The sequence below is a fragment of the Macaca nemestrina genome, chromosome 4, assembly GCF_043159975.1.
Source record: "Macaca nemestrina isolate mMacNem1 chromosome 4, mMacNem.hap1, whole genome shotgun sequence".
Lineage (NCBI taxonomy): Eukaryota > Metazoa > Chordata > Mammalia > Primates > Cercopithecidae > Macaca > Macaca nemestrina.
In genome coordinates this window covers 144235834-144260843 of record NC_092128.1, presented here as the reverse complement: position 1 = coordinate 144260843, position 25010 = coordinate 144235834, and the positions used below count along the sequence as shown (strand labels likewise).

General features: G+C 45.1%; 1 protein-coding gene across 10 annotated transcripts in view; it reads right to left on the bottom strand.

Moving 5' to 3' along the window:
* Positions 1-25010, bottom strand: part of LOC105466337 (calneuron 1) — a 670377-nt gene that overhangs the window by 257395 nt on the left and 387972 nt on the right. For all 10 annotated transcript variants that reach the window (XM_011715318.3, XM_071095314.1, XM_011715320.3 and 7 more), the window contains one exon: positions 235-347. In XM_011715318.3, coding sequence (XP_011713620.1) covers positions 235-347 — 113 coding nt within the window. The remainder of the gene's footprint in view (positions 1-234; positions 348-25010) is intronic.

The window sequence follows — 25010 nt, the reverse complement described above, 5'->3', positions numbered from 1 at the left end:
CTTTTCCCAAATGAAAAAAAAAAAATCCTATGAGAAAAAAATGGGAAGATATTTCACTCCTCCAAACCCTAAAAAAGTAATAGTTTTGATTCTTTGTTCGGGAACATATGTCGCTCAGCCCAGAAGAGATCTTCATGTGCCAAACAGAAGCTCAAGAATTCAGAGGCAAAAGTTACTCTCAGACATGTTTACTGTCAAACTCAGTCTGGAAAAAAAAAAAAAATTCTTACTCACCTGCCAGAATATGCTGTCTATCGTGTTTCCAAGAAAACCATCGCGACCTTCTGAAGACACCAGTTTGGGGCCAAGGATGGTCATGAATTCATCAAAATCCACCTGGCCATCCCCTGCAAGGAGAAGATGTAAATATGAGTTGCAAACAAGCTGAACTTGACCTACTGTCCCCGAGGCAACAAACACCTCTATGCTTTTCTTCTTGGCGTGACCTCAGTCAGTGAAGAAGAGCTGGTAACCTTACTTAAAACTGTTCAATGTTCTTCAGTGACTGGAAGTACCACAAGAAACTGGCAATTATTAGTACATCCACATATTCCTAAACATTTGATGGTATTTCTAGCTAAATGTCCAATCACCACTTCCCACTTAACACGGCTATACCTCACCCCTACTTCTCCTTTTACTCCGAATTGCCCAGTTGGACATGATGGAAGTGGCAGTTTCAACCCATCTCTTCCACCATCCTTGTCACCCACATATACATTTAGTCATCAAGCCTTCTTGATTCCACCTCTTTAGTATCTGTGGCTGCTGTATCTTCCTCATTACTCAATGGCTAGTTCTCTTTTCAACAATGAAGGTGAGAAAATCCTTCCAAGAATTAATGTTCGTAGCTACAATTCTGTTATGAGCAGCATGGCTTTTACACTCTTACCTTCAGAGCCTCTTCTATGCAGTTCTCAGTTTAATTCCCCCAAACCAAATCTGATCATGCTTTCCACATTTGAACAAACTTTTTTTTTGTTTTTTGAGATGGTGTCTTGCTCTGTTGCCCAGGCTGGAGTGCAGTGGTGCAATCTCGGCTCACTGCAACCTCCACCTTCCAGGTTCAAGCGATTCTCATGCCTCAGCCTCTTGAGTAGCTGCGATTACAGGCACGAGCCACTAAGCCCAACTAATTATTGTATTTTTAGTAGAAGATGGGGTTTCACCATGTTGCCCAGGCTGGCCTCTAACTCCTGACCTCAAGTGATCCACTTGCGTTGGCCTCCCAAAGTGCTGAGATTACAGGCATGAGCCACTGCACCTGGCCTGAACAGCACCTTTGATTGAAAATAGGGATACCACCTCAGCATAGCGTTCAAGCCTCACTGTCTCTTTTGCATCCATTTGTCCCCAACCTTTGCATAAGATGCAAGTTCCTTCACACCTCTGCGTGCATGTGTATGCTGGTCCCTCCGTCCGAGATGCTTTCTCTCACTTGTCTATCTGGTGAATATCTCTTTCTCTAAGACAGAGCTGAAATGCCATGTTCTCTTTTTGTTTTATTCCTGATCTCATTAGGCAGAACTGGTCGAACTTTTTTTCTCTCTCTCCTTCTAACTCCATGTGTACCTACTGTAGAATTTAAAACCATGTAACCCGGCCAGGCACGGTGGCTCATGCCTGTAATCCCAGCACTTTGGAAGGCCGAGGTGGGTGGATCACCTGAGGTCAGGAGTTCGAGACCAGCCTGACCAACATGGTGAAATCCTGTCTCTACTAAAAGTACAAAATTAGCTGGGTGTGGTGGCCCACAACTGTAATCCCAGCTACTTGGGAGGCTGAGGCAGGAGAATCGCTTGAATCTGGGAGGCGGAGGTTGCAGTGAGCCAAGATCGCATCACTGCACTCCAGCCTGGGCAACAAGAGCGAGACTGCATCTCAAAAAATAATAATAATAAAACAATACAATAAAAGAAAACCTGATATCCCAGTCACTGATTTGCATGCCTATCTCACAAGTGAAAGATTGTGAGTTCTGCAAGGTCAAGGACTTTGTCTGAAACATCTTTGTATATGGAACACCAAAGCAGGCCTTCAGTATGTACTTGTACAATGAATGAATGATGTCTCTTGCTCGCTCTTTCTTTGTTCAATTCAGCATCTGTTGGATCTTTCATGCTAGAGCTGACAGTAACCAGAAGGTGGACTTGAGCCAACTCAACAGACAAAAGCGAACCTGCAAGGCATTATTGGATCCTCCAGGAGTCATCCGTGTAGCATTCTGCACCCTTAGAACTGCTCAAAAGGGCAACTCCATCAAAAGTTCACCACATCCCTATCTTGGCTGCAGCCAGCACAGACAGCCAGGTGTCTGCACACAAGAGTCTGCCCGAATGCCCACACATAAATCAATGCCCTCTCAGAGTGCATTCACCTTCAAAGAATATTCATTCAAAACCTATCTCACCATGCCAAGCAGATGTGAGCATCAAGATGCCAATAATTCAGAACAGATTGTCCAGGAACAGATCCCAGCAGAGGTCAAACTTCCTAAAGGATTAGGGAGGCGTGGCAAGTCAATGGGAAAGGGAGGATTTAACCACCAAGTGACGAGGGGCCCTCAGTGGCCTCTGGAGAAGAAATCGATTTACCTCATCATTCAACAAGATACTTCTAAAATTTCACTCTTGCTGATAATCATAAGAAAGCGAATTCAAGCAACAATGAGTTACCATCTTGCCTTCAAAATTAGCAAATACTTCCAAAAGCACACTAGTCGACGCTGCCAGAAATACCAAGAGATCGCCTCTATAATGCATTCCTGGTATATTTGTCCCAGGTATAGACAGGAAGTACCAATCAAGATCCTGTAAAGTGCTGTTTCCTTTGGATCTAACAACTCACCTAAAAAAATAGAGGGGGGCTGGGTGAGGTGGCTCATGCCTGTAATCCCAGCACTTTGGGAGGCCAAGGTGGGCAGATCATTAGGTCAGGAGTTCGAGACCAGCCTGGCCAACATGGTGAAACGCTGTCTCTACTAAAAATACAAAAATTAGCTGGGCCTAGTGGCAGGCGACTGTAATCCCAGCTATTTGGGAGGCTGAGGCAAGAGAATCACTGAACCCGGGAGGCAGAAGTTACAGTGAGCTGAGATAAGACCACCGCACTCCCACCTGGGCGACAGAGCAAGACTCCGTCTGGGGAAAAAAAAAATAGAGAGGGGGGTCTTGCTATGTTGCCCAGGCTGGTCTTGATCTCCTGGGTTCAAGTGATCCTCCTTCCTCAGCCTCCCAAAGTGCTGGGATTACAGGCATGAGCCACCATACCTGACCTTAATAACTTCATTTTTAAAGAAAAAACAAAACAACATTATCTCGAATACAGAACAAGATATTTGCCTACAGATAGATACTCAACCAGTGTTTGTAAAAGTGAAAAGTAGAAAGCTAGAGGGAAAAGAGAATGGCCCAGTCTACTAGAATTTGACACCTCTGAAAGCTAACTCCATGTGGCTCCACGTCTTGGACAGACATGCTTGTTACACATGTGCAGGAACTCTCTGCTCAGCCCAAATCACCTCCCCTGGTTATAGGTGGGGCTGGATGACCAGTCTCAGACTAAATTATGCATTCTCAAGAGAGACAGTATCACCAACAATGGGGTTAAAATGGATTCTTAGGGAACAAAATAACATTAGCCAATGTTAGATATTACAAAGGCTTGTGGCTCTCCTAGGGCACAGTACATAATACACAGTGTATCTGTATAAAATTTCAAGGGGGTGGGACAACAGGAAAAATGCCTATCTGAAAAGGCTCTTGGGTGGTGCTTATTTAAAGAAAGAAGAGGAAGGTTAAGAAGCACTGGACTAGCAGATGCCCCAAGTACTGTGGTTCTTTTTCCTAGGTACTCCCTCTGGAATGCGGGTCTATCAGCAGTGGGCATCATCCCACTATCTGCACCCACAGTGAGGTCCAACTGTTCATACAGGCTTAGAAGCTCAAGGACGTGGATCTAAATTTTTGCAAAGACGTCATGAGGGCCGGATGCGGTGGCTCATGCCTGTAATCCCAGCGCTTTGGGAAGTTGAGGAGGGTGGATCACTTAAGGCCAGGAGTTTGAGACCAGCTTGGGCAACATGGTGAAACCCATCTCTACTAAAAATACAAAAATTAGCCAGGTGTGGTGGTAGGCACCTGTAGTCCCAGCTACGTGGGATGCAGAGGCAGAAGAATCGCTTGAGCCTGGGAGGCGAGGGTTGCATTGAGCCAAGATGGCACCACTGCACCCCAGCCTGGGTGACAGAGTGAGACCCTGTCTCAAAACAAAACAAAAAAACAACAAAAAACAAATAAACAAACAAAAAAACACATGAGACCTGATCTAAGATATGTCCGCCAGGCTACTTAAGCTCCTGACCGTGATATAACGGGCACCATTCCCTCCCACTTGGGAATCTCACAGTTTACAGGATGTGGCAAAACCCATGCTTGCCAGCACCAGGAGAATGAGGCCGTCTTTGAACACTGCACCTTCAAGGTAGGAGGAGGAGCGAGACCACCCACCTCTCTGAAACCTTGCCTTAGGGTGCAGGGAGCGCAGCAGTTTGGAACTGGTGCATTTCACAGGTCCACATGGAGCTCTGGACCAAATCATCACAGCACCAGGCAGAGCTCACAGATGGTGCACTTGGCTGGGAACTACAGACCAAAAGCTGACAAGCAGAAACGATGCTTCTGAAACACATCCTGGTCCTGGCAAAGGGAGCAGCTCATTTGCTATTCCAAATTGTTGGCCAGAGAAGAAGCGACGGGGAAGGGCACTCAGGATCCTACGGGCAGGGCCAACTATGGCGTGGAGTACACGTGACTTGGCAGAAGAGGTCCAGATCATGGAAGTATTTGCTTCCAGTCATTTAGGAGAGGACATTTGGAATCCCAGATTGGTCGATACGTGTTTTTTGCTTGTGATACTGTGATTTATAATAAGAAATGCATATTGGCCAGTCACAGTGGCTCATGCCTGTAATCCCGACACTTTGGGAGGCCGAGACAGGTGGGTCACTTGAGGTCAGGAGTTTGAGACCAGCCTGGTCAACATGGTGAAACCCCGTGTCTACTAAAAATACAAAAATTAGCTGGGTGTGGTGGTGCACACCTGTCATCCCAGCTACTCAGGAGGCTGAGGCAGGAGAATCGCTTGAGTCTGGGAGGTGAAGGTTGCAGTGAGCTGAGGTCATGCCACTGGCCTCCAGCCCGGGTGAAAGAGCAACACTCCATCTTGAATACATACATATAGATAGACAGACAGATAATAGATATAGATATAGAAATCTTTGTCTCTGTTTCCTGGTACACAGTTCATAAAACACTTATAATTCTGTAAGTGATAGGGGTGCAAGGAGCATCTTTTGTTCTAATATTTGGTCTTTGACCCCAGTTCCTGGCCAGAACTCCTAAATGCTTTGGAACTTCCTGGGTGACAGGAATGTCTTTTATTCTAATGAAGCACTTCTTGGTGGGCTTCCAGTGGGAGATGATCACCAGAAACACCAAACCATGATTAGAACCTTGGAAATTTCAGCCCCATCTCCCCAACCTCCAGAGAGGAAAGATGAGCTGAAGATTGGGTTAATAATCAATCATGCCTACACGATGAAACCTCCATGAAGGTCCCTAATGTATGAGGTTCAGAGAGTTTTCAGGTTGGTGAACACACAGAGAAGCTGGGAGCATGGTGCTCCCAGAGAGGGCATGGAAGCTGCATGTACCACTCCTATTACCTTATGCCTCTCTGGCTTTCTCTGAGTTGTATTCTTTTCTAATAAATGGGTAATAATCAGTAAAGTGCTTTCCTGAATTCTGTGAACTGCTCCACTAAATGAATGAACCCAAGGAGGAAACCTGTGATTTGTGGTCAGAAGCACAGGTGGCCACGTGGACTTTGAAATGGTGTCCTAAGTGGGAGCAATCTTGTGGGACTGAGCCCTTGACCCGAGGGACCTAATGTAAATGGCAATTGTCTAAACAGGTGCTCCTCAAATAATGCTAACTTCAGGTAGATAGTAACAGATAGTAACAGAATTCAATTTAATTGTAGGACATCCAGTCCAGTGTTTGCAGATAACTGGGGAATTGCTTGGTGAGGGAGAAAAACCCACACTTTGGTCTATTTGGTCTTGAGCATGAGAGTATCGGGAAAACAGTCTTCTTTTCTTATACAATCTCTTTGTTACTCAATGAGGAAATGGGGGTTTCTCTCCAGGCCCACGGTTGGAGGAGTAATCAGGGTAGGTCTCCCATATCTCTAGCTGTCTCCTGATATTTCTCAGCTCTGGTTCCTAAGTATGTAAGGACACAGCACATTTTCTGCAGACCTTCAGTAAATGAAGACTCTTCCTTCTGATCCACAATTCTGTGCCAACCCTACTGGTAAACATGAAGTTTCTATTCCGATTTAGACTATGGAAATGACCTCTTTAGCAGATTTTAATTTAACAGACAAACAGGGCTGGGAATATGCCCCAAAAGTTATCAGCATTGTACCCAGAAGTCTGATCTGTATGCCCCCACAACCTCAGTCTCAGGGGAACGGAGACAAATAGAATCTCAGAGGTAGGTTTTACACTAAGTCCCTAAAAACCATTCCCAAGCTGCCAGGCTGAAGCAAGGTCCAGGAAACCTGATAATCATAATACTATCTAACATTTACTGGGCACACACAATGCAGTGGACATGGTTTTTTAAAATACCCACATATGATTTTTTTTTTTTTTTTTTTTTTTTTAGACAGGGTCTTGCTCTGCCACCTAGGCTGGAGGGCAGTGGCGCCATCATAGCTCACTGCAGCCCCAAACTCCTGGGCTCAAGCGATCCTCCTGCCTCAGCTTATGGAGTACCTGGAACCACAAGAGCATGCCAACACTCTTGGCCAATCTTTTGAAATTTTTTCAGAGACGAGGTCTTGCTATGTTGCCCAGGCTGGCCTCAAGCAATCTACCTGCCACAGCCTCCCAAAGTGCTGGGACCTCTGCTAACTCATTTACATCTTCCTGTTGCCCATTTGACAAATGAGAAAACTGAGCCCCAAAGAGGTTCAGTAGCTTGCAGAAACTTACGCAGGGAGTAGAGCCAAGATTCCAGCCCCAGCAGTCTGCCTGTGCTTTTTATGGCCTTTCAAAAGGTCACTCATTGACATGGTCTGTCTGGATCACTGTCTCCTGATCCCGGCTTTTCTTACCAAGGGAGTGCTACGGCACCAGGTACACAGAGTCAAACTGAAATCTAAATGGCTCCCTGTGGTCTAGCTCTTGCATCTCAGGTCAGCCACCAGAGGCTATTCTTCATCATTTCAGAGAGTGATAACAAGTAATAGGAACCACTTATTTAATACTTGCTATGTGCCAGGCACTGAGCTCAGGGCTTTACATGTATTACCTTGTTTAATTCTATGCCAACACTATAAATAGGTTCTCCCCTTCCACATTTTATCAATGAGAAAACTTAGAAAAGAAGAGGTTAAAAATAACTATATCAAAGCCATGCAGCTACCATGAGGCAGAGTGGGGGCTCAGCTCAGAACCATAATTGCTTTGTTTTTTGTTTTTCTAGAGACAGGATCTCACTCTCTCACTCAGAAGTGCAGTGGTGCAGTCATAGCTCACTGCAGCTTTGAACTCCTGGGTTCGAGTGATCCTCCCACCTCAGGCTCATGAGTAGCTAGGACCACCACTATTTGCCACCACGCCTGGCTAATTTTTTTTTTTTTTTGAAACAGAATCTCACTCTGTCATCCAGGCTGGAGTGCAATGGCACGATCTCGGCTGACCACAACCTCCACCTTCCGGGTTCAAGTGATTCTCCTGCCTCAGCCTCCTGAGTAGTTGGGATTATAGGCACCGGCCACCATGGCCGGCTCATTTTTATATTTTTAGTAGAGATGGGGTTTCACCATGTTGGCCAGGCTGGTCTCAAACTCCTGACCTCAGGTGATCCGCCTGCCTTGGCCTCCCAAAGTGCTGGGATTACAAGCGTGAGCCACTGCACCCGGCTCCTGACTAATTTTTAATTTTTTGTAGAGACAGGGTCTCACTATGTTGCCCAGGCTAGACTTGAACTCCTGGCCTCAAGTGATCCTCCCACCTCAGCTTCTCAAAGCACTGGGATTACGAGCGTGATCCACTGCACCCGATCAGAACCCTGGTATTAACCCCAATATTGTACTGCCTTCCCTTGACATCAGAGACCCCAGCTCTTGGTCCTGGCATAGGATCACAGGATCTCAAGCTCTTTTCAAAGCTTGAGAGTTATAGTGTGTTTTCCTATCTGGGCGTTTAGGAAGGAAGTTAGTGGGAAATTGGGAGAGATGGCTATCAAGGGCTTTAATGCAAATGGCAATTGTCTAAACAGATGCTCCTCAAATCTCCTCTTTGACTGCAGTCAGGATCTTAGTAATTCTCTATGGGTGCTCCATTGTCAGGGAGGGGATTCAGGTCTTTCACATAGAACCCTGCACACGTCTGAAACCTCCTCCACCAGAAAAGAACTGGTCTGATGAACAAAACCTGTCCAGGCCCTGCAGGGTCCCATCAAACTGCCATTACAGAATCACATAACCCCAAAAGACAAAGGTAACCCTCTTCCCAGATCTGCAATCTTTCATGGAATTCAGGAGGTTCTAAATGCAAAAACTTTGATTAACTTCTTTTATGACTCTTGAACAAGCAAGTAGCTGCAGAAAGAAAGAATGTAATTCACTCCGACCAGGCCTCATTTTCCCTTCTCCAGCTTCCAAATATCATGATCCACTTAGCAAGAAGCACAGAAAGCTAACCTGCCAAGGACTGCGTCTCGTGGTTTCCCACTGCTATGTGAGTCAAAGTAATGAACTTGAACTAGGGCAGGAAGCTGCAGGAGTGCCAGGACTGTACAACATTCATTAAGACCAACCAGGCGAAATTCTCACAAGGAGGTAAAATAATCCTAAAAAAAAAAATCACTGCAAAATAAAAGGGAAGAGAGGAATATACAGGAAAAATCGGTGGGCTTCAAAGGGTAACAAGGAGACAAGAAAAAATGTCTATCTGAGACTCCATTCAAATTAGTTGACTAAATCCCCAAAGCATAAGGCACAGCTTAGCTTCCAGGGGCTTGCAATCCATTACCCAAGGCAGAATCAAGGGAGTGCTGTAATTGACCTCAAAGCATTGTGCTAAGGCAGGACAAAGTCAGGAACGCAGGGTCCAGAGAGGTCACTCTCCACGGTTTTGCAGTGAGCCTTTAAAAGAGGGAAGGATTCTAATGAACTGCAAAGGGAGATGAGCTGAGTGGCCTGAGCAAGGGTGAGGATGCTAGGAAGGAGGGAAGGTGACCGATCACCCTTCAAGCTGGATAGAGGATCCCCATAGGAAGACAGCAGGACCAGCTGGGCCCAGAAGGTTAAGGCAGGCTGAGGGGCTCATCTTCGACGCAGAGTCAGTAGGACCTGCCCAGGCTTGGGTATGAAAGCGCCACACCTTTGCTCACCAAAGATCAATCTGGGGACAGTATGAAGGTTGGACTGGATGGGGCAGAGCTGACTGGGGAAGGGGTCTTAGTTAAGACAATAGGGAAGGCAGCCAGTGTGGAGGATGGGGATTGGAGAAGACTGGATACAAGAAAAGGGCATTTCAGATGGAACTGACGAGACATGGCAACTGACTGGAAGGGTAGGAAGAGCAGGAGGCAAGAGTGACGCTGAGGTGTCTGGTTTGCAACACCGAAGGGACAATGAAACTAATTAGGAATAACAAAGATGTCAGGAGGAGGACGTGCTGGGGAAATGCTGGTTTTGAGGTGCAGTCAGGGAGTCAGGGAGTGCCTGGTGTCAGGGAGTGCCTGACAGCTAAAAATGTGGATTTAAAAGTCTCCAGGATGTGCCCAGGAACGGTGGCTCACGCCTGTAATCTCAACACTTTGGGAGGCCGATCAGACAGATCACTTGAGGCTAGGAGTTGGAGGCCAGCCTGGTCAAGACGGCAAACCCCATCTCTACTAAAATACAAAAATTAGCCAGGCATGGTGGTGCATGCCTGTAATTCCAGCTACTCACAAGGCTAAGGCATGAGAATTGCTTGAACCTGGGAGGCAGAGATTGTGGTGAGCTGTGATCATGCCACTGCACTTCAGCCTGGGCAACAGAATGACAGAGTGAGATTCTGTCTCAAAAAAAAAAAAAAAAAAAGTCTCCAGGATCTATGGGAAGATCTCTCAGATCTTCAAGATAGCTTCTCAAGTTGAAGAAGCAAGGTATAGAACTGTATTTTAGTATGCTACAATTTGGTTAAAAAAAAAAAAAAAAAACACACAGGGAGGTCGGCCGGGCACGGTGGCTTACGCCTGTAATCCCAGCACTTTGGGAGGCTGAGGTGGGTGGATCACGAGGTCAGGAGATCGAGACCATCCTGGCTAACAGGATGGTGAAACCCCGTCTCTACTAAAAATACAAAAAAATTAGCCAGGCGTGGTGGCGGGGGCCTGTAATCCCAGCTACTGGGGAGGCTGAGGCAGGAGAATGGCGTGAGCCCAGGAGGCGGAGCTTGCAGTGAGCCAATATCACGCCACTGTACTCCAGCCTGAGCAACAGGGCCAGACTCCATCTCAAATCGAGCCACTGTATTCCAACCTGGGCGACAGGGCGAGACTCCCTCTCAAAACAAAAACAAACAAACAAAAAAACCAAACCAAACAAACAAACAAAAAAATGGGGAGGTCAAGGAGAATATATAGTCTGATTTCTCTGCATAAGTATTTATGTAAAAATATCCAGACACATACCCACTCCCCAAAAACTAATAATAGCAATTTATTCATCGGCACATCTGGCAGGTGGGGCACAGGAATAGTAGAGCGTGTTCTCATGACAGCTCCTTTTCTTTTTTACTTGTAGTAAAATAGACATAATAATATAAAATTAACTATCACAATTATTTTTAGGGGTACAGGTCTAGTATTAAATGCATTCATAATGTTGTGTAACCATTACCACCACCGTCCATCCTCTGAATCCTTTTCTTCTTGCAAAACTGAAACCCCCACCCATGAAACCATAGCTCATCATTGCTCCTACCCTCCAGCCCCCGATGACCACCATTCTACTTTCTCTCTTGGATTTTGACTACTCCAACTATCTCATGCAAGTAGAATCATGTCTTTTTTGTGTCTGGCTTATTTCAAGTAGCATAAAGTCTTCAAGGTTCATCCATGTTGTAGCCTATGCCAGCATTTCCTTCCTTTTTTAGGCTAATAAGGAGGAACTTACTTCTGTCATTTTCCTATTTGTTTCCCATATGCCTTAAAGTTTTTAGTCCCTTATTTCCTGCATTGCTGTCTTCGTTTGTGTGTAGTTGATCTTTTTGTAGTGAAACATTTAAATTCCTTTCTCATCTCCTTTTTGTGTATATGTCTATTTTCTTTGTAGTTGCCATGGGGATTACATTTAATATACCAAAGTTATACACTCTAATTTGGATTTATACCAGCTTAACTGCAATAACATACAAAAATACTACTCCTTTACATTTCCATTCCCACTCCTTTCAATTGTTGATGTCACAAAATTACCTCTTTATACATTACATGGCCAAAACCATAAACTAGTAATTTTTGAAAATGCATTAGTCTTAAATTATGTAGAAAACAAAATGTAGAGTTAAAAACCAATGTTACAATAATATTAGCTTTTATAATTGCCCACATAATTGTACCTTTATTGTGATCTTTATTGCTTCGCACAGCTTCAAGTTACTGTCTAGTGTCCATAAATTTCAGCCTGAAGGACTCCCCTTAGCATCTGTTGCAGGGCAAATATAGTCATAACAAACTCCCTCATATTTTGTTTATCTAAGAATGTCTTAATTTCTCCCTCACCTTTGAAGGACAGTTTTGCTAGATATTGGATTCTTGATTGACCAGGATGTTTTTTCTTTTATCATTTTGAATATATCAGCCCATTGCCTTCTTGCATCCAAAGTTTCTGGTGAGAAACACGCTGACAATCTTACTGACGATCTCATATGTGATGAGGTGCCTCTCTCTTACTGCTACAAAGATTCTCTCTTTGTCTTTGTCTTTTGAAAGTTTGATTATAATGTGTCTTGCTGTGGGACTCTTTGAGTTCATCTTACTTGGAGATTGTCAAGCTCCTTGAATGTTTCTATTAATGTTTTTCATCAAATTTAGGAAGTTTACAACCATTCTTTCTTCAAATATTCCCTCTATCCCCTCCTCTATGATCTCTTCCTCCAGGACTCCCACAATAGGTCAATTGGCCCACATGATGGTATCCTACAGATTCCTTAGGTTTTGTTCATGTTCCTTCAATCTATTTTTTTCCAGTCTTGGTAATTTCCTTTGTCCTATCTTCAAGTTTACTGATTCTTCCTTCTGCCTGTTTGTACCCCTCTAGTGAATTTTTCATTTCCATTATTATACTTTTCGGCTTTAGAATTTCTCTTACGTTTCATTTTAGGTTTTCTGTCTCTTTACAGATATTTCAACTTACTTCAAAATTATTTTCTTGACTTTCTTAATGTCTTTCTTTATTCTTTGTGTAGTAGATCTGCCATCAGGTCTTTTTCAGGAACAGCTTCTGTTTATTTTTTTCCCTTTGAATGGGCCATTCTTTCTTGTTTCTTTTATGCTTTGTGATTTTGTTTTGCTGAAAACTGGATATGTTAATGTAACAAGTGGTATCTCTGGAAATCAGATTCTCCCTTCTCCCAAGGATTTATTTTTTGTTATTACTTTGTCATTTTTTATTTGTTTTGATTTACTTGTATTGTTTTAGTTTTTGTTTACTCTTTTGGTTGTCACCCTGGCTGGAGTGCAGTGGTGTGATCACAGCTCACTGTAACCTCAAACTCCTGGCCTCAAGCCATCCTCCCACCTCGGCCTCCCAAAGTGCTAGGAGCTAGGACTACAGGTGTGAGCCACCCTGCCTAGCCTTAAATATCTTTTCATAACTTTTGGTATTTGAACCATATCATTTATTAACTCTTCAAAAAATAAATAAAATGTAAGGACTAAATAATGAATTCAGTTGTTTGTATCCAGTCAGATGAACTCATCAAGGTTCAGAGGAAGCAAACACTGCATTGATCAGTGATCAAAACACAGATCCCTGATATTTGGAGGACAGGATGTTTTTATTTAACCTAGTTCTCGGAAACTGTGTGCAAGCTACTCCTGGAATTCATACACAGTTTCCTGAAGCACTAGTACAGGGTTGTGGGTGGGGAATGAGGAGCTGCCTTTACCACCCAAGCCTGAATATCTTGTCTCTATGCCAGTGATCAATCTGACTAAACTGAATGTCTTCTCAGGTCTTTTCTGTGCCTGTACCTTTCCCTGGGCCTGCGTAGTCACTTTCTAGTGTTCCTTGTAGAGGCAATTGCTTTTGAATGTCCTGCTACTTAATGTCTGGCTCCCCAAAGAGGGAAAATAAAAGTGGGGAAGTGGGGGGAGGGGGGTGGAGGGACAGGACACTGGACCTTAAAATCTCCTGAAAGCAACTTCAATCAGAGGGGGAGGGGCTTGCAACAGGGGGCCAGGTGCACCAGCAATGGCTTCCAGCCTCTTTGTCTGCACCTCTGTAATCAGAACCACTGATCAGTGATCAGAACACAGGTCCCTGGTATTTGGAGGACAGGATGTTTTTATTTAACCGAGTTCTCACAAATTGTGTGCACGCTGCTCCTGGAATGCATACACAGCTTCCTGGAACACAAGTACAGTGCTGTAGGTGAGGAATGGGGAGGTACCTTTACACCACCCCCAAGCCTTCTCCTGGAAGTTTCAAGCCTTCCATGGACTCCAGAATTCCCATTCCATCAGCATGGCAAAAACTGAAATTACTTTTGCATCAACCTAGCATCTATTTTTTTTTTTCTTGTTTGAGATAGGGCCTTGCTCTGTCACCCAGGCTGGAGTGCAGTGGTGTGATCACAGCTCACTGTAACTTTGAACTCCTGACCTCAAGCCACCCTCCCACCTCGGCCTCCCAGAGTGCGAGTGTCAGAGGCGTTTGAACCAGAGCAACTCCATCTTGAATAGGAGCTGGGTAAAATAAGGCTGAAATCCTCTGTACTGCATTCCCAGAAGGTTAGGCATTCTAAGTCACAGGATGAGATAGGAGGTCAGCACAAGATACAGGTCATAAAGAACTTGCTCATAAAACAGATTGCAGTAAAGAAGCTGGCCAAAACCCACCAAAACCAAGATGGCAACGAGAGTGACCTCTGGTCCTCCTCACTGCTACACTCCCACCAGCACCATGACAGTTTACAAATGCCATGGCAACATCAAGAAGTTACCCTATATGGTCTAAAAGGGGGAGGCATAAATAATCCACCCCTGGTTTAGCATATCATCAAGAAATAATCATAAAAATGGGCAACCAGCAGCCCTCATGGCTGCTGTGTCTATGGAGTAGCCATTCTTTTATTCCTTTACTTTCCTAATAAACTTGCTTCCACTTTACTCTACGGACTCACCCCACAATCTTTCTTGCATGAGATCCAAGAACTGTCTCTTGGGGTCTGGATCAGGACCCCTTTCCTGTAACACTAGGAGCTAGAACTACAGGTGTGAGCCACCCTGCCTAACCTTAAATATCTTTTCATAATTTTTTATATTTGAACCATATGACTGTTCAAAACCATTTACCTGTTCAGAAAAGGTTCAGAACCATTTACCTGTTCAAAAGGTAAATAAAATTTAAAAACTCAACAGTGAATTCAGTTGTTTGTATCTAGCCAGATGAACTCATCAAGAGCAAAGGAAGGAAAGGAGCAAGGCAGGAAAGAGAAGAGGACTATGAGGAGCAGCTGTGTAGGTGGCGTGTTGGATGAGCTAGACTCCACAGGGTGCAAGCAGAAACACTTTGCTCTTTCTCACAACTCCCTGTTCAAGCTTCCCTGTCTCAAATCCTTCCCTGAAGAGAGCACTGGGCTGTCCCATGGCTTTGTTATAGACTCTTAAGGAATCAAAAGTCATCCAGTAACTTTTAGATAATAAAAGATCCCGTGCAGGCTACTAACCACATAACCACAGACTTCCCTCCATTGAAAGAAAACACCTTCCCTCTTTTGACTTGGGCTTGACCCAGGCTAGTAAACCTAGAGTGAGGAAGAGGAATAGATCAAGGTCTCCCCCACCACCACCACTCTTATTGAGTCCACCTTCTTCCCCACTGTGCAGCTGTGGTTTCTAGCCACACCATAGTTGGATAGACTTGGAAGAGTAAAGGAAAAGGGGGGCCCGGGCCTCTCCCACTTTGGGCTACTAAAAATGTCCTTCCAAACCTCTGGGCTTCTGAAGGTCTCTCCCTCCTCTGAGGCAATATTAGCACTCTAGGAGGTCCTCAAAACATCCCCAAGCAGGCTCCTCCATTGTCCCATGTATCATTGAGATGGCAGCTCTTCCAAAGGCAACCCTCTCCTGTTCTGCTTGGTTACTAAACTCAACAGCAGCTCCAGCCCCAGCCCGGGCCTTTAAACTTTTTGCAGATGGCTCAAACATAAGCTGCTGTAGGCTTCATGCTGCAGCAATCAGAAGTCAATCTCTACAAATGGCGCTTAGGAAACATCTTTAGCTCAAATGGAATGAGAAAACACCCCTTCCCCACCCTGAGAATTCTTTTGCCTAATCCTTTAATGTCAACCTCTTAAAAAGTGTTAGGAAGCTGGGCATGGTTGTAATCCCATGCCCATGAATCCCTGGTTCATGCTTGTAATCCCAGCACTTTCGGAGGCTGGGGCAGAAGGATCACTTGAGCCCAGGAACGTTGTGCCTGGGCAACATAGTGAGAGCTCATCCCTACAAAAATTACAGTAAAAAAAAAAAAAAATAGCCAGCCGTGATAGTATGTGCTTTTAGTCCCAGCTACTCAGAAGGCTAAGACAGGAAGATGGCTTGACCCTGGGAAGTCATGGCTGTAGTAAGTTATGATCATGCCACTGCACCCCAGCCTGGGCAACAAAGCAAGACTGTCTCAAAAAATAAATTAATTGAATACAGTTGAATTAAATTTAAAAAGTGTTATGGGCTGAATTGGGTCCCATCAAATTCATAGGTTAATTCCCAATATGGTTGTATTTGGAGACAGGGCCTTTAATGAAGAAATTAAGGTTAAATTGCCTCATAACTATGGAACCTTAATCCATATGCACACACGCACAGAGAAAATGTCCAAGTGAGGACAATGAGAAAACGTGGCCATGTGCAAACCATGGAGAGAGGCTTCAGTAGAAACCAACCCAACCAGCATCTTCAGGTTGGGCTTTCAGCCTTCAGAACTACCAAAAAATAAATAAATAAATAAATTTCTGTTGATGAAGCCACCGGGTCTGTGGTATCTTGCTGTAGCGGCCCAAGCACACTGATACACAAAGATGAGGAAGAACAATAGGAAAATGGCAGCAGAGCTGATGCCATCTTAGCTTGGGGGTGGTCTAGCATGTACTTCTAGGAGGAAAAGTTGGCATCTACTGTATTATTCTTCAGCTTTAGGGCCTGAAATTGAGGCAACAGAGTGCCCTTTTGATATCCTATTACACTTCATGTTAAGAGGCGGGAGATGAAGGACAATGGGAACAAAATAGTCTGAGAAGAGAACCAAGAGAAAGGCAGGTGCCTGAGAGATCAAGGGAGACCTCCAATCAAGGGCAGGTGGTTAGTCTCTAGTAATGTTCAATGCCACAGAGGGCCAAGTAGGATGAAGACCGAGAAAGGGACATTGTGGGGCTGATTACCGGAGTGAGGGGATCGGGGTGTGATATGTTTTGACTGTGTCCCCAACCCAATTTTTTTTTTTTTTTTTTTTTTTTGAGACAGCATCTGGCTCTGTCACTTAGGCTGGAGTGCAGTGGTGCAATCTCGGCTCACTGCAACCTCTGCCTCCTGGGTTCAAGCAATTCTCCCATCTCAGCCTCCCAAGTAGCTGGGATTACAGGTGCACACCACCATACTCAGTTAATTTTTGTATTTTTAGTAGAGACAGGGTTTCACCATGTTGGCCAGGCTGGTCTCGAACTCCTGACCTCAGGTGATCTGCCCACCTCAGCCTCCCAAAGTGCTAGGATTACAGGTATGAGCCACCACACCTGGTGCAAACCTCATCTTGAATTGTAGCTCCCATAATTCCCACGTGTCATGGGAGGGACCCAGTGGGAGGCAATTGGATCATGGGGGTGGGTCTTTCCTGTGCTTTTCTCTAGACAGTGAATAAGTCTCATGAGATCTGACAGTTTGATAAAGGGGAATTCTCCTGCACATGGCCTCTCCTTCTTTGCCTGCCACCATGTAAGACGTGGCTTTGCTCCTCCTTGCCTTTTGCCATGATTGCGAGGCCTCCCCAGCCATGTAGAACTATGAGTCCATTAAACCTATTTCCTTTATAAATTATCTAGTCTCGGGTAAGTCTTTATTAGCAGCCTGAGAACAGACTAACACAGAATAGTAAGATGGCAAAAACCATGTTCTTGCCCTGACAGCAGCACCAGAATTTTTACAAAAGGGACTTAGGAGTAGCAACTTGGTTCAAAGGGGGCTGCAGGCTTTCAGACGGGTTATGCATTGGAGGTATCTCACATTAGGTGGGTGGGCCATGTGTTGGAGGGACACCCAAGACCCATTACCATGTTCAATAGTTTGGTACAAGTCCTCCCAAGGCTGAGCATACAGTTGTAAGTGTAGCTATAATTTATTACGAAGAAAGAATACAACACACAATCATCTAAAAGATCCAGAGTGTGGGGCAAAAATCTAGAGGAAACCAGACTCAAGATTTCAGAATCCTCTCCCAGTGGCATCCACAGGACAGGCATCACTCCCCTAACAACGAGTAGTGTCAATAGATGTGAAATGCTGCCCGCCAGGAAAGTTCACTAGAGAATAAATGTCCAGGGTTTTCACCGGGGGCTGGTCATGCTGGCACTCTCTGCCTGGCACGTACTCAAATTCAAGACTCAAACAGGGGCAGGAGCAGTGGATCACACGTATACTCCCAGCACTTTGGGAGGCTGAGGCTGCAGGATTGCTTGAGGCCAGCAGGTTGAGGCTGCAGTGAACTCTGACTGTGTCATTGCACTCCAGCCTGGGCAACAGAGTGAGACTTTACCTCTTAAAAATAAATAAATAAGACTCCCAAAAGGAAAATGGTGCTTAGCATAAACCATATTGTTTGAACAAACAGGCCATGATGAACCACTCTTAAGAGTTTTAGGGATGGTGGGACCCCTCCAAAACTCCAATTTTCCAGAAAGCAGCTAAGGGCCAGCCTTGCAAATGTGCCATCCTAAGGATATCTTGCTAGGCCAACACTTCTGCACACACCCCCACTCTCATTCTGAGTTCCTGAGTCATTGAGCCAAGGCCACAAAAATTTATAGAAATAAACATTTCGACCTAGAGCAGGAATAGATGCATGGCTTCTCGTGGTTCAGAGGCCCTAATATAGATCTTGCAGCTGCTGGTGACACAAGGTAGGGTCCTTCCAGATTTGGGATGTTTAACTCTGTGCAGTGCAAGGGTGCTGCTGTTATTCTGAAAGAACTAGCACAGTCTCGTCATTCTCTGCTTCTGTTCATGGAATTTTACATTCAGCAGCCTCTCCTAGTTCCTGAACTACCTTATCCCCACACAGCTGGTCAAAGTTAAATAAAGGTCTGGACAACCCAGAGAGGTTCATTGCCTTCACCAGTCCAGCACCCCCAGGAAGCCCATTTCCCAGGGGAGTGGAACAATAAGCACAAAGTTTTTATATGTATTACATAATGCAGAACAATAAAAATAGAAAAAAATGCTTTTATGTACGCTTTAGATTAGAATGAAAAATATCAGTTAACCATAGCAGAGTAGGAAAATCAAGCCAGGCATGGTGGCTCATGCCTAGAATCCCAATAGTTTGGGAGGCTGACCCGGGAGGATAGCTTGAGGCCAGGAGTTTGAAACCAGCTTGGACAACATAGCCAGATCCCATCTTTACAAAAAATTTTAAAAACACTTAGCCAGGTGTGATGGTCCTATGCTTTGGTCCCAGCCACTCTGGAGGTCAAGGCAGAAGGATCGCTTGAGCCCAGGAGTTTGAGGCTGCAGTTGTCCAGTTTGGACAAGAGTGAGACCCTGTCTCTTAAATAAAAAAGAGGTAATGGGGTTGTATTAGTTCGTTTTCATGCTGCTGATAAAGACATACCTGACACTGGGCAATTTAAAAAAGAAAGAAGTTTAGTTGGACTTACAGTTCCACATGGCTGGGGAGGCCTCACAATCATGGCGGAAGGCAAAGGAGGAGCAAGTCACATGGATGGTAGCAGGCAAAGAGAGAGAGCTTGTGCAGGGGAACATCTCTTTTTAAAACCATCAGGTCTTGTAGACTTATTCACTATCACAAGAACAGCACGAGTAAGTCCCCCCACCCCCACCATGATTCAATTACCTCCCACCAGGTCCCTCCCACAACACGCGGGAGTTCAAGATGAGATTTGGGTGGGGACACAACCAAACCATATCAGGGGTGAATACAAGAGTTGGGGCAGCACTTCCTAGTGCTGCTATTGTCCCCTCTCTCTCCTCTCCTCCAAAGAGCAGAACAGCAGGAGCAAATCAGATGGGGTTGGCTCCCAGGATGTGCTAAAAGTTTGTGCTCAGAGCTGAAGCCCATTTCTGGTCGTGTTTCTCACCTATGTGGTAGGTTCATCCAGAGCCAGCCTCCTCAGAGTAGGACAAGCCACCTTACCCCTGTCTTCTTTTCTGCATGGGGAGATGGTGGCTGAGCAAGGCAGATATAAAGGGGAGCTTTATTTCCCATTCCAACTTCTCCTATACACATGCCTCCCTCAGGGATCCATATGGAAGAGAAAGTATCCAGGCAAGACAGAAAAAGGCCTCTCAATTGCATCAAACCTCACCTTCTATCTACTCCGATGGTTGCAGGGTATTTTTTAACCTTCAGAGAATAATTGCAGCTTAAATTTATTTATTTATTTATTTATTTATTTATTTATTTATTTATTTATTTTTTAGGCAGAGTCTTGTTCTGTCACCCAGGCTAGAGTGCCGTGGTACAATCACAGCTCACTGCAGGCTCAAACTACTGGGTTCAAGCGAACCTCCTGCTTCAAGTTCCTGAGTAGCCAGGACTACAGGTGTGCACCACCATGCCTGGCTAATTTTTTACTTATGCAATTATTTGAAGAGATGGGGTCTCGCTATGTTTCCCAGGCCGATCTCCAACTCTTGGCCTCAAGCAATCCTCCCACCTCAGCCTCCCAAAGCAATGGGATTAGAGGCGTGAACCACTGCACCCAGCCACAGCCTAAAACTTCTGATCTGAAATATGTTAGGCGTTTTGAGAATATGGATGCAATGACTGCAGAATAATCTTGACTTCAGGATTAAGAGGCACGGAGATACCAATTTCCGACGTTTTTGCTCAACTTCTCATGGAAGTCTCCATGAAACTAGAAAAAGACACAAAGTCACAGCGGTCCTAGAAGCTGAAGATAGTCATCCAGTTGAACGAATCTGGGGAACGTACACTCAGCATGGCTCCAGTGAAGCGGATGGAGAAGTGAAGCTGGTGGTCTCTGCAAGCACTACTAGAAAGCACCTGCCAGGAAAGGGTAGGAAGTGGCGTGAACAGCATACGCTGCCTGCCCCAAGCTGGGAGACCCAGGTCTGCAAAATCAAGGCACCCAGACAGCCAGCTCCTGACTATGTGTGCTTGGATTACCAGGAAGTCTGGCATCTTGTCCCCCTTCTGTTTTATCCATTTCCTCTCCCTTCTTGGTGCCTCTGTTTTGACCCTGAGTTGCAGGAACAACCCCAGCATATTACATGGGGAGAAGTTCCAGCACCAGAAAGTAATGCAATGAGTGGGAACCATAGGCTCCACAGGCTCCAGTTTTCTTCCTCCTTTTTCTTTTCTTTTTTTTTTTTTTTTTTTGAGACAGGGTCTCTTTCTGTTGCCCAGGCTGGAGTGCAGTGACACAATCATAGCTGACTGCACTTCCAATTCTGAGGCCAAGGCAATTCTCCTGCCTCAGCCCCCATGAGTAGCTGGGACTACAGACACACACCACCATGCCTGATTCATTTTTAAATTTTTTTGTAGAGAGGCGGGATGTGGTGGCTCATGCCTGTAATCCCAACACTTTGGGAGGTGGAGGCGGGTGGATCACCTGAGGTCAGGAGTTTGAGACCAGCCTGGCCAACATGGTGAAACCCTGTCTCTACAAAAAATACAAAAATCAGCTAGGTGTGGTGGCAGGTGCCTGTAATCCTAGCTACTCTGGAGTCTGAGGCAGAAGAATCACTCGAACCTGGGAGGCAGAGGTTGAGTGAGCCGAGATCGTGCCATTGCACTCTAGTCTGGGCAACAGAGCGAGACTCCCTCTTAAAAAAAAAAAAAAAAAAGGATTGAAAACTAAGGCCAGGTGCGGTAGCTCACCCCTATAATCCTAGCACTTTGGGAGGCCGAGGCAGGAGAATTGGTTGAGCCCAAGAGTTTGAGACAAGCCTGGGCAACCTAGCAAAACCCTGTCTCTATAAGAAATACAAAAATTAGCTGGGCATGGTGGCATGCGCCTATAGTCACAGGTACTCATAAAGCTGAGGTGGGAGAATCACCGGAACCCGGGGAAGTCGAGGCTGCAGTGAGCCAAGATTGTGTCGCTGCACTCTAGCCTGGACAACAGAGTGAAACTGTCTCAAAATAAATAAAATAAAATAAAATAAAATAAAATAAAATAAAATAAAATAAAATAAAATAAAATAAAATTGAAAACTAGTGGGGAATCATAAGGTTTAATCCAGCAGAGAAGGCAAGCATTGCCCTTCAATGTACAAAGACAAAATTAACCCCTCCAAATTATTCACTATCAGAGAGAAGAAAGGGGAAGAAACACCTGCTTCATGTTAGATATGGCCAGTGAAAGCCTTCCACAAATAAGAGTCTGTATAGACATACTAAGATGAAATGAAAATACAAGAGGCTGAAACAGGAGTGGAAGGAGGCCGAGAGTCATGGCTACCTGTAATTTCAGCACTTTGGGAGATTGAGGTGAGAGGCTGGGAGTCTGAGACCAGCCTGGACAACATAGCAAGATGTCATCTCTACAAAAGAAATAAAAAATTAGCTGAGTGTGGTGGTGAGCACCTGTAGTTCCAGCTACTTGGGAGGCTGAGGCACGAGGATTGTTTGAGCCCAGGACTTAAAGCCTGCAGTGAGCTATGATGGCACCACTGCACTGCAGTCAGAGTAACAGAGCAGAACCTTGTCTCAATAAGATGAAATAGAAAAAAGAAAATAGAGTCTGGCTTCAGTGAGGAGGAAAAGCAAGAACAATAACAATGCACCAGCAAAGTCAAAGCCTACCTGGGATGCTTTGGCAGGAAACTGCAACTTCTAACTCACGTCAATAAATATTTACCCAAACCCCTGATGTGGCAGCCATCGTGCTCGGCCTTGGGGATACTGCAGTGAACAGGGGCCACGTGGATACTGTCTTCTAGGAAATTAGAGTTCAGCTGGGAGCACAGACAACCAAGGACTCACAAGGGTGTGTGTGTTAAAAAGGGGAAAATGCTGCAGAAGGAAAATGCAGGGAAATTGGATATTGTCTGGGGCAGTGGTCTCCACGATGTGAGCAAAGTAAGAGATGCTCATAAGCATCTATCACAGTGTGGGCACAGATATCGGAGGCTACATTCATTCATATTGCTGCTTTTTTTTTTTTTTTTTTTTTTTTTTTTTGTGAGACAGAGTCTTGCTCTGTTGCCCAGGCTGGAGTGCAGTGGCATGAACTTGGCTCACTGCAACCTCTGCATCCCAGGTTCAAGTGATTCTCCTGCCTCAACCTCCCACGTAGCTGGGACTACAGGTACGTGCCACCACACCTGGCTAATTTTTGTATTTTAGTAGAGACTGGGTTTCACCATGTTAGCCAGGCGGGGCTTGAACTCTTGAGCTCAAGTGATCCACCCGCCTCAGACTCCCAAAGTGCTGGGATTACAGGCGTGAGCCACCCCACCCAGCCCATATCTCTTTTTAATCATCGTTTTCAATTTCTGTTTTTGGGGTATGCGTTTTAAGGGCCACCATGTATGAGTAGAGTAGCGCCTGCAGGTGACTTGATAAGGAAAAAACAGGGACGGGGTAGGACACAGGAGCTGGGAAGGGCAGAAAGGGAAGCCACTGTGTAATGGAAAAGTTGAAATCTGCATGATATGAACTTTTTACTTATACACTTCAACTTCGTATACTCCTCATGTTGCTTAAAATAGAGTATTAGTATATTAATTTTATAGAGGTAAACATAAGTGCTTTTTGAAAAATATAATTTCTTTCCTTTTCATTCCCTCCCTCCCTCCCTTGCTTCCTTCCTCCCTCCCTCACTTCCCTCCTTTCTTCTCTGCCTCCCTTTTTCCTCCCTCCCTCCCTCCTTCTCTTCTTTCCTTCCTTTCTTCTCTGCCTCCCTCCTTACTTTCCTTCCTTCTTTCCTTCTCTGCCTTCTTTCCTCCCTTCCTTCCTTCCTCCCTTCTTTCCTCCTTCCTCCCTTCCTTCCTCTTCCTTTCTTCCTTCCTTCCTTCTCTCTCTTTCGACAGGGTCTCGCTGTGTTGCCCAGGCTGGAGTGCAGTGCCATGGTTATAGCACTCTATAGCCTCAACCTTCTGGGCCCAAGCAATCTTCCCACTTCAGCCTCCCAAGTAGCTAGAACTACAGGTGCACACCACCATGCCCAGCTACTTTTATTTTATTAGTATTTTTGGTAGAGACAAGGTCTTGCTATGTTGTTCAGGCTGCTCTAGAACTCCCAGCTTCAAGCAATCCTCCCACCTTGGCCTCCCAAAGTGCTGGGATTACCGGTGTGAGCCACCGCACCCAGTCAGAAAATATGATATCATATTATCTGGGGTAGGAAAAGAACAACTCCCATAGCAGAATAAATAGCAACAGCAGCAGCACAGATAATCATATCAATAACCTACAGCCCTGACCTAGTCTAGACAGGGAAAATAAAAAAGAAGTAAAATGATGAGAGAGAAAGATAACACATGAAACACAGAAATTGGAGACTTGAACTTTACGAGAGGGAAAGACACAAGGATCCGAGAATACTAGAAGGTATAGTAATGAGACAATTTTTCTGAGCTAAGAAAGGGAAGACTTTCACGTGCTATCAATCAATAGCAGATCAAATAAGCAAATACTAATAACATCACTCACCGTGATGAACTACAGGGCAAGCATATTGTTAAGCTATTTTACTTTATATGACAGCAATGAAAGGTAGGTATTATTTATTTGTTTAGAGATGAAAGTTCTCTCTTGTTGCCCAAGCTGGAGTGCAGTGGCACTATCTTGGCTCACTGCAACCCCTGCCTCCTGGGTTCAAGCAATTCTCCTGCCTCAGCCTCCCAAGTAGCTGGGATTACAGGCATGTGCCACCACACCTGGCTATTTTTTGTATTTTTAGTAGAGATGGGATTTCACTATGTTGGTCAGGCTGGTCTTGAACTCCTGACCTCATGTAATCCACCTGCCTCAGCCTTCCAAAGTGCTAGGATTACAGGCGTTAGCCCCGGCGCCTACTCCTTTTTATTTTTTTATTTTTTATTTTTGAGATGGAGTCTCACTCTGTCACCCAGACTGGAGTGCAGGGCACAATCTCGGCTCACTGCAACCTCCGCCTCCCAAGTTCAAGTGATTCTCCTGCCTCAGCCTCCCGAGTAGCTGGGACTAGAGGCTTGTGCCACCACTCCTGGCTATACCTTCTTTGTGTGTGTGTGTGTGTGTGTGTGTGTGTGTGTGTATTTTTAGTAGAGACGGGGATTTCACCATGCTGGTCAGGCTGGTCTTGAACTCCCGACCACAAATGATCCGCCTGCCTCGGCCTCCCAAAGTGCTGGGATTTCAGGATTGAGCCCCCTCACCCGGCCGAAAGTAGGTATTAATTGATGTTCCTGTTTTAATAAGGCATAAGGGAGGTTCAGATATTAGGTGACCTGTACAAGATTATGCCACTAATT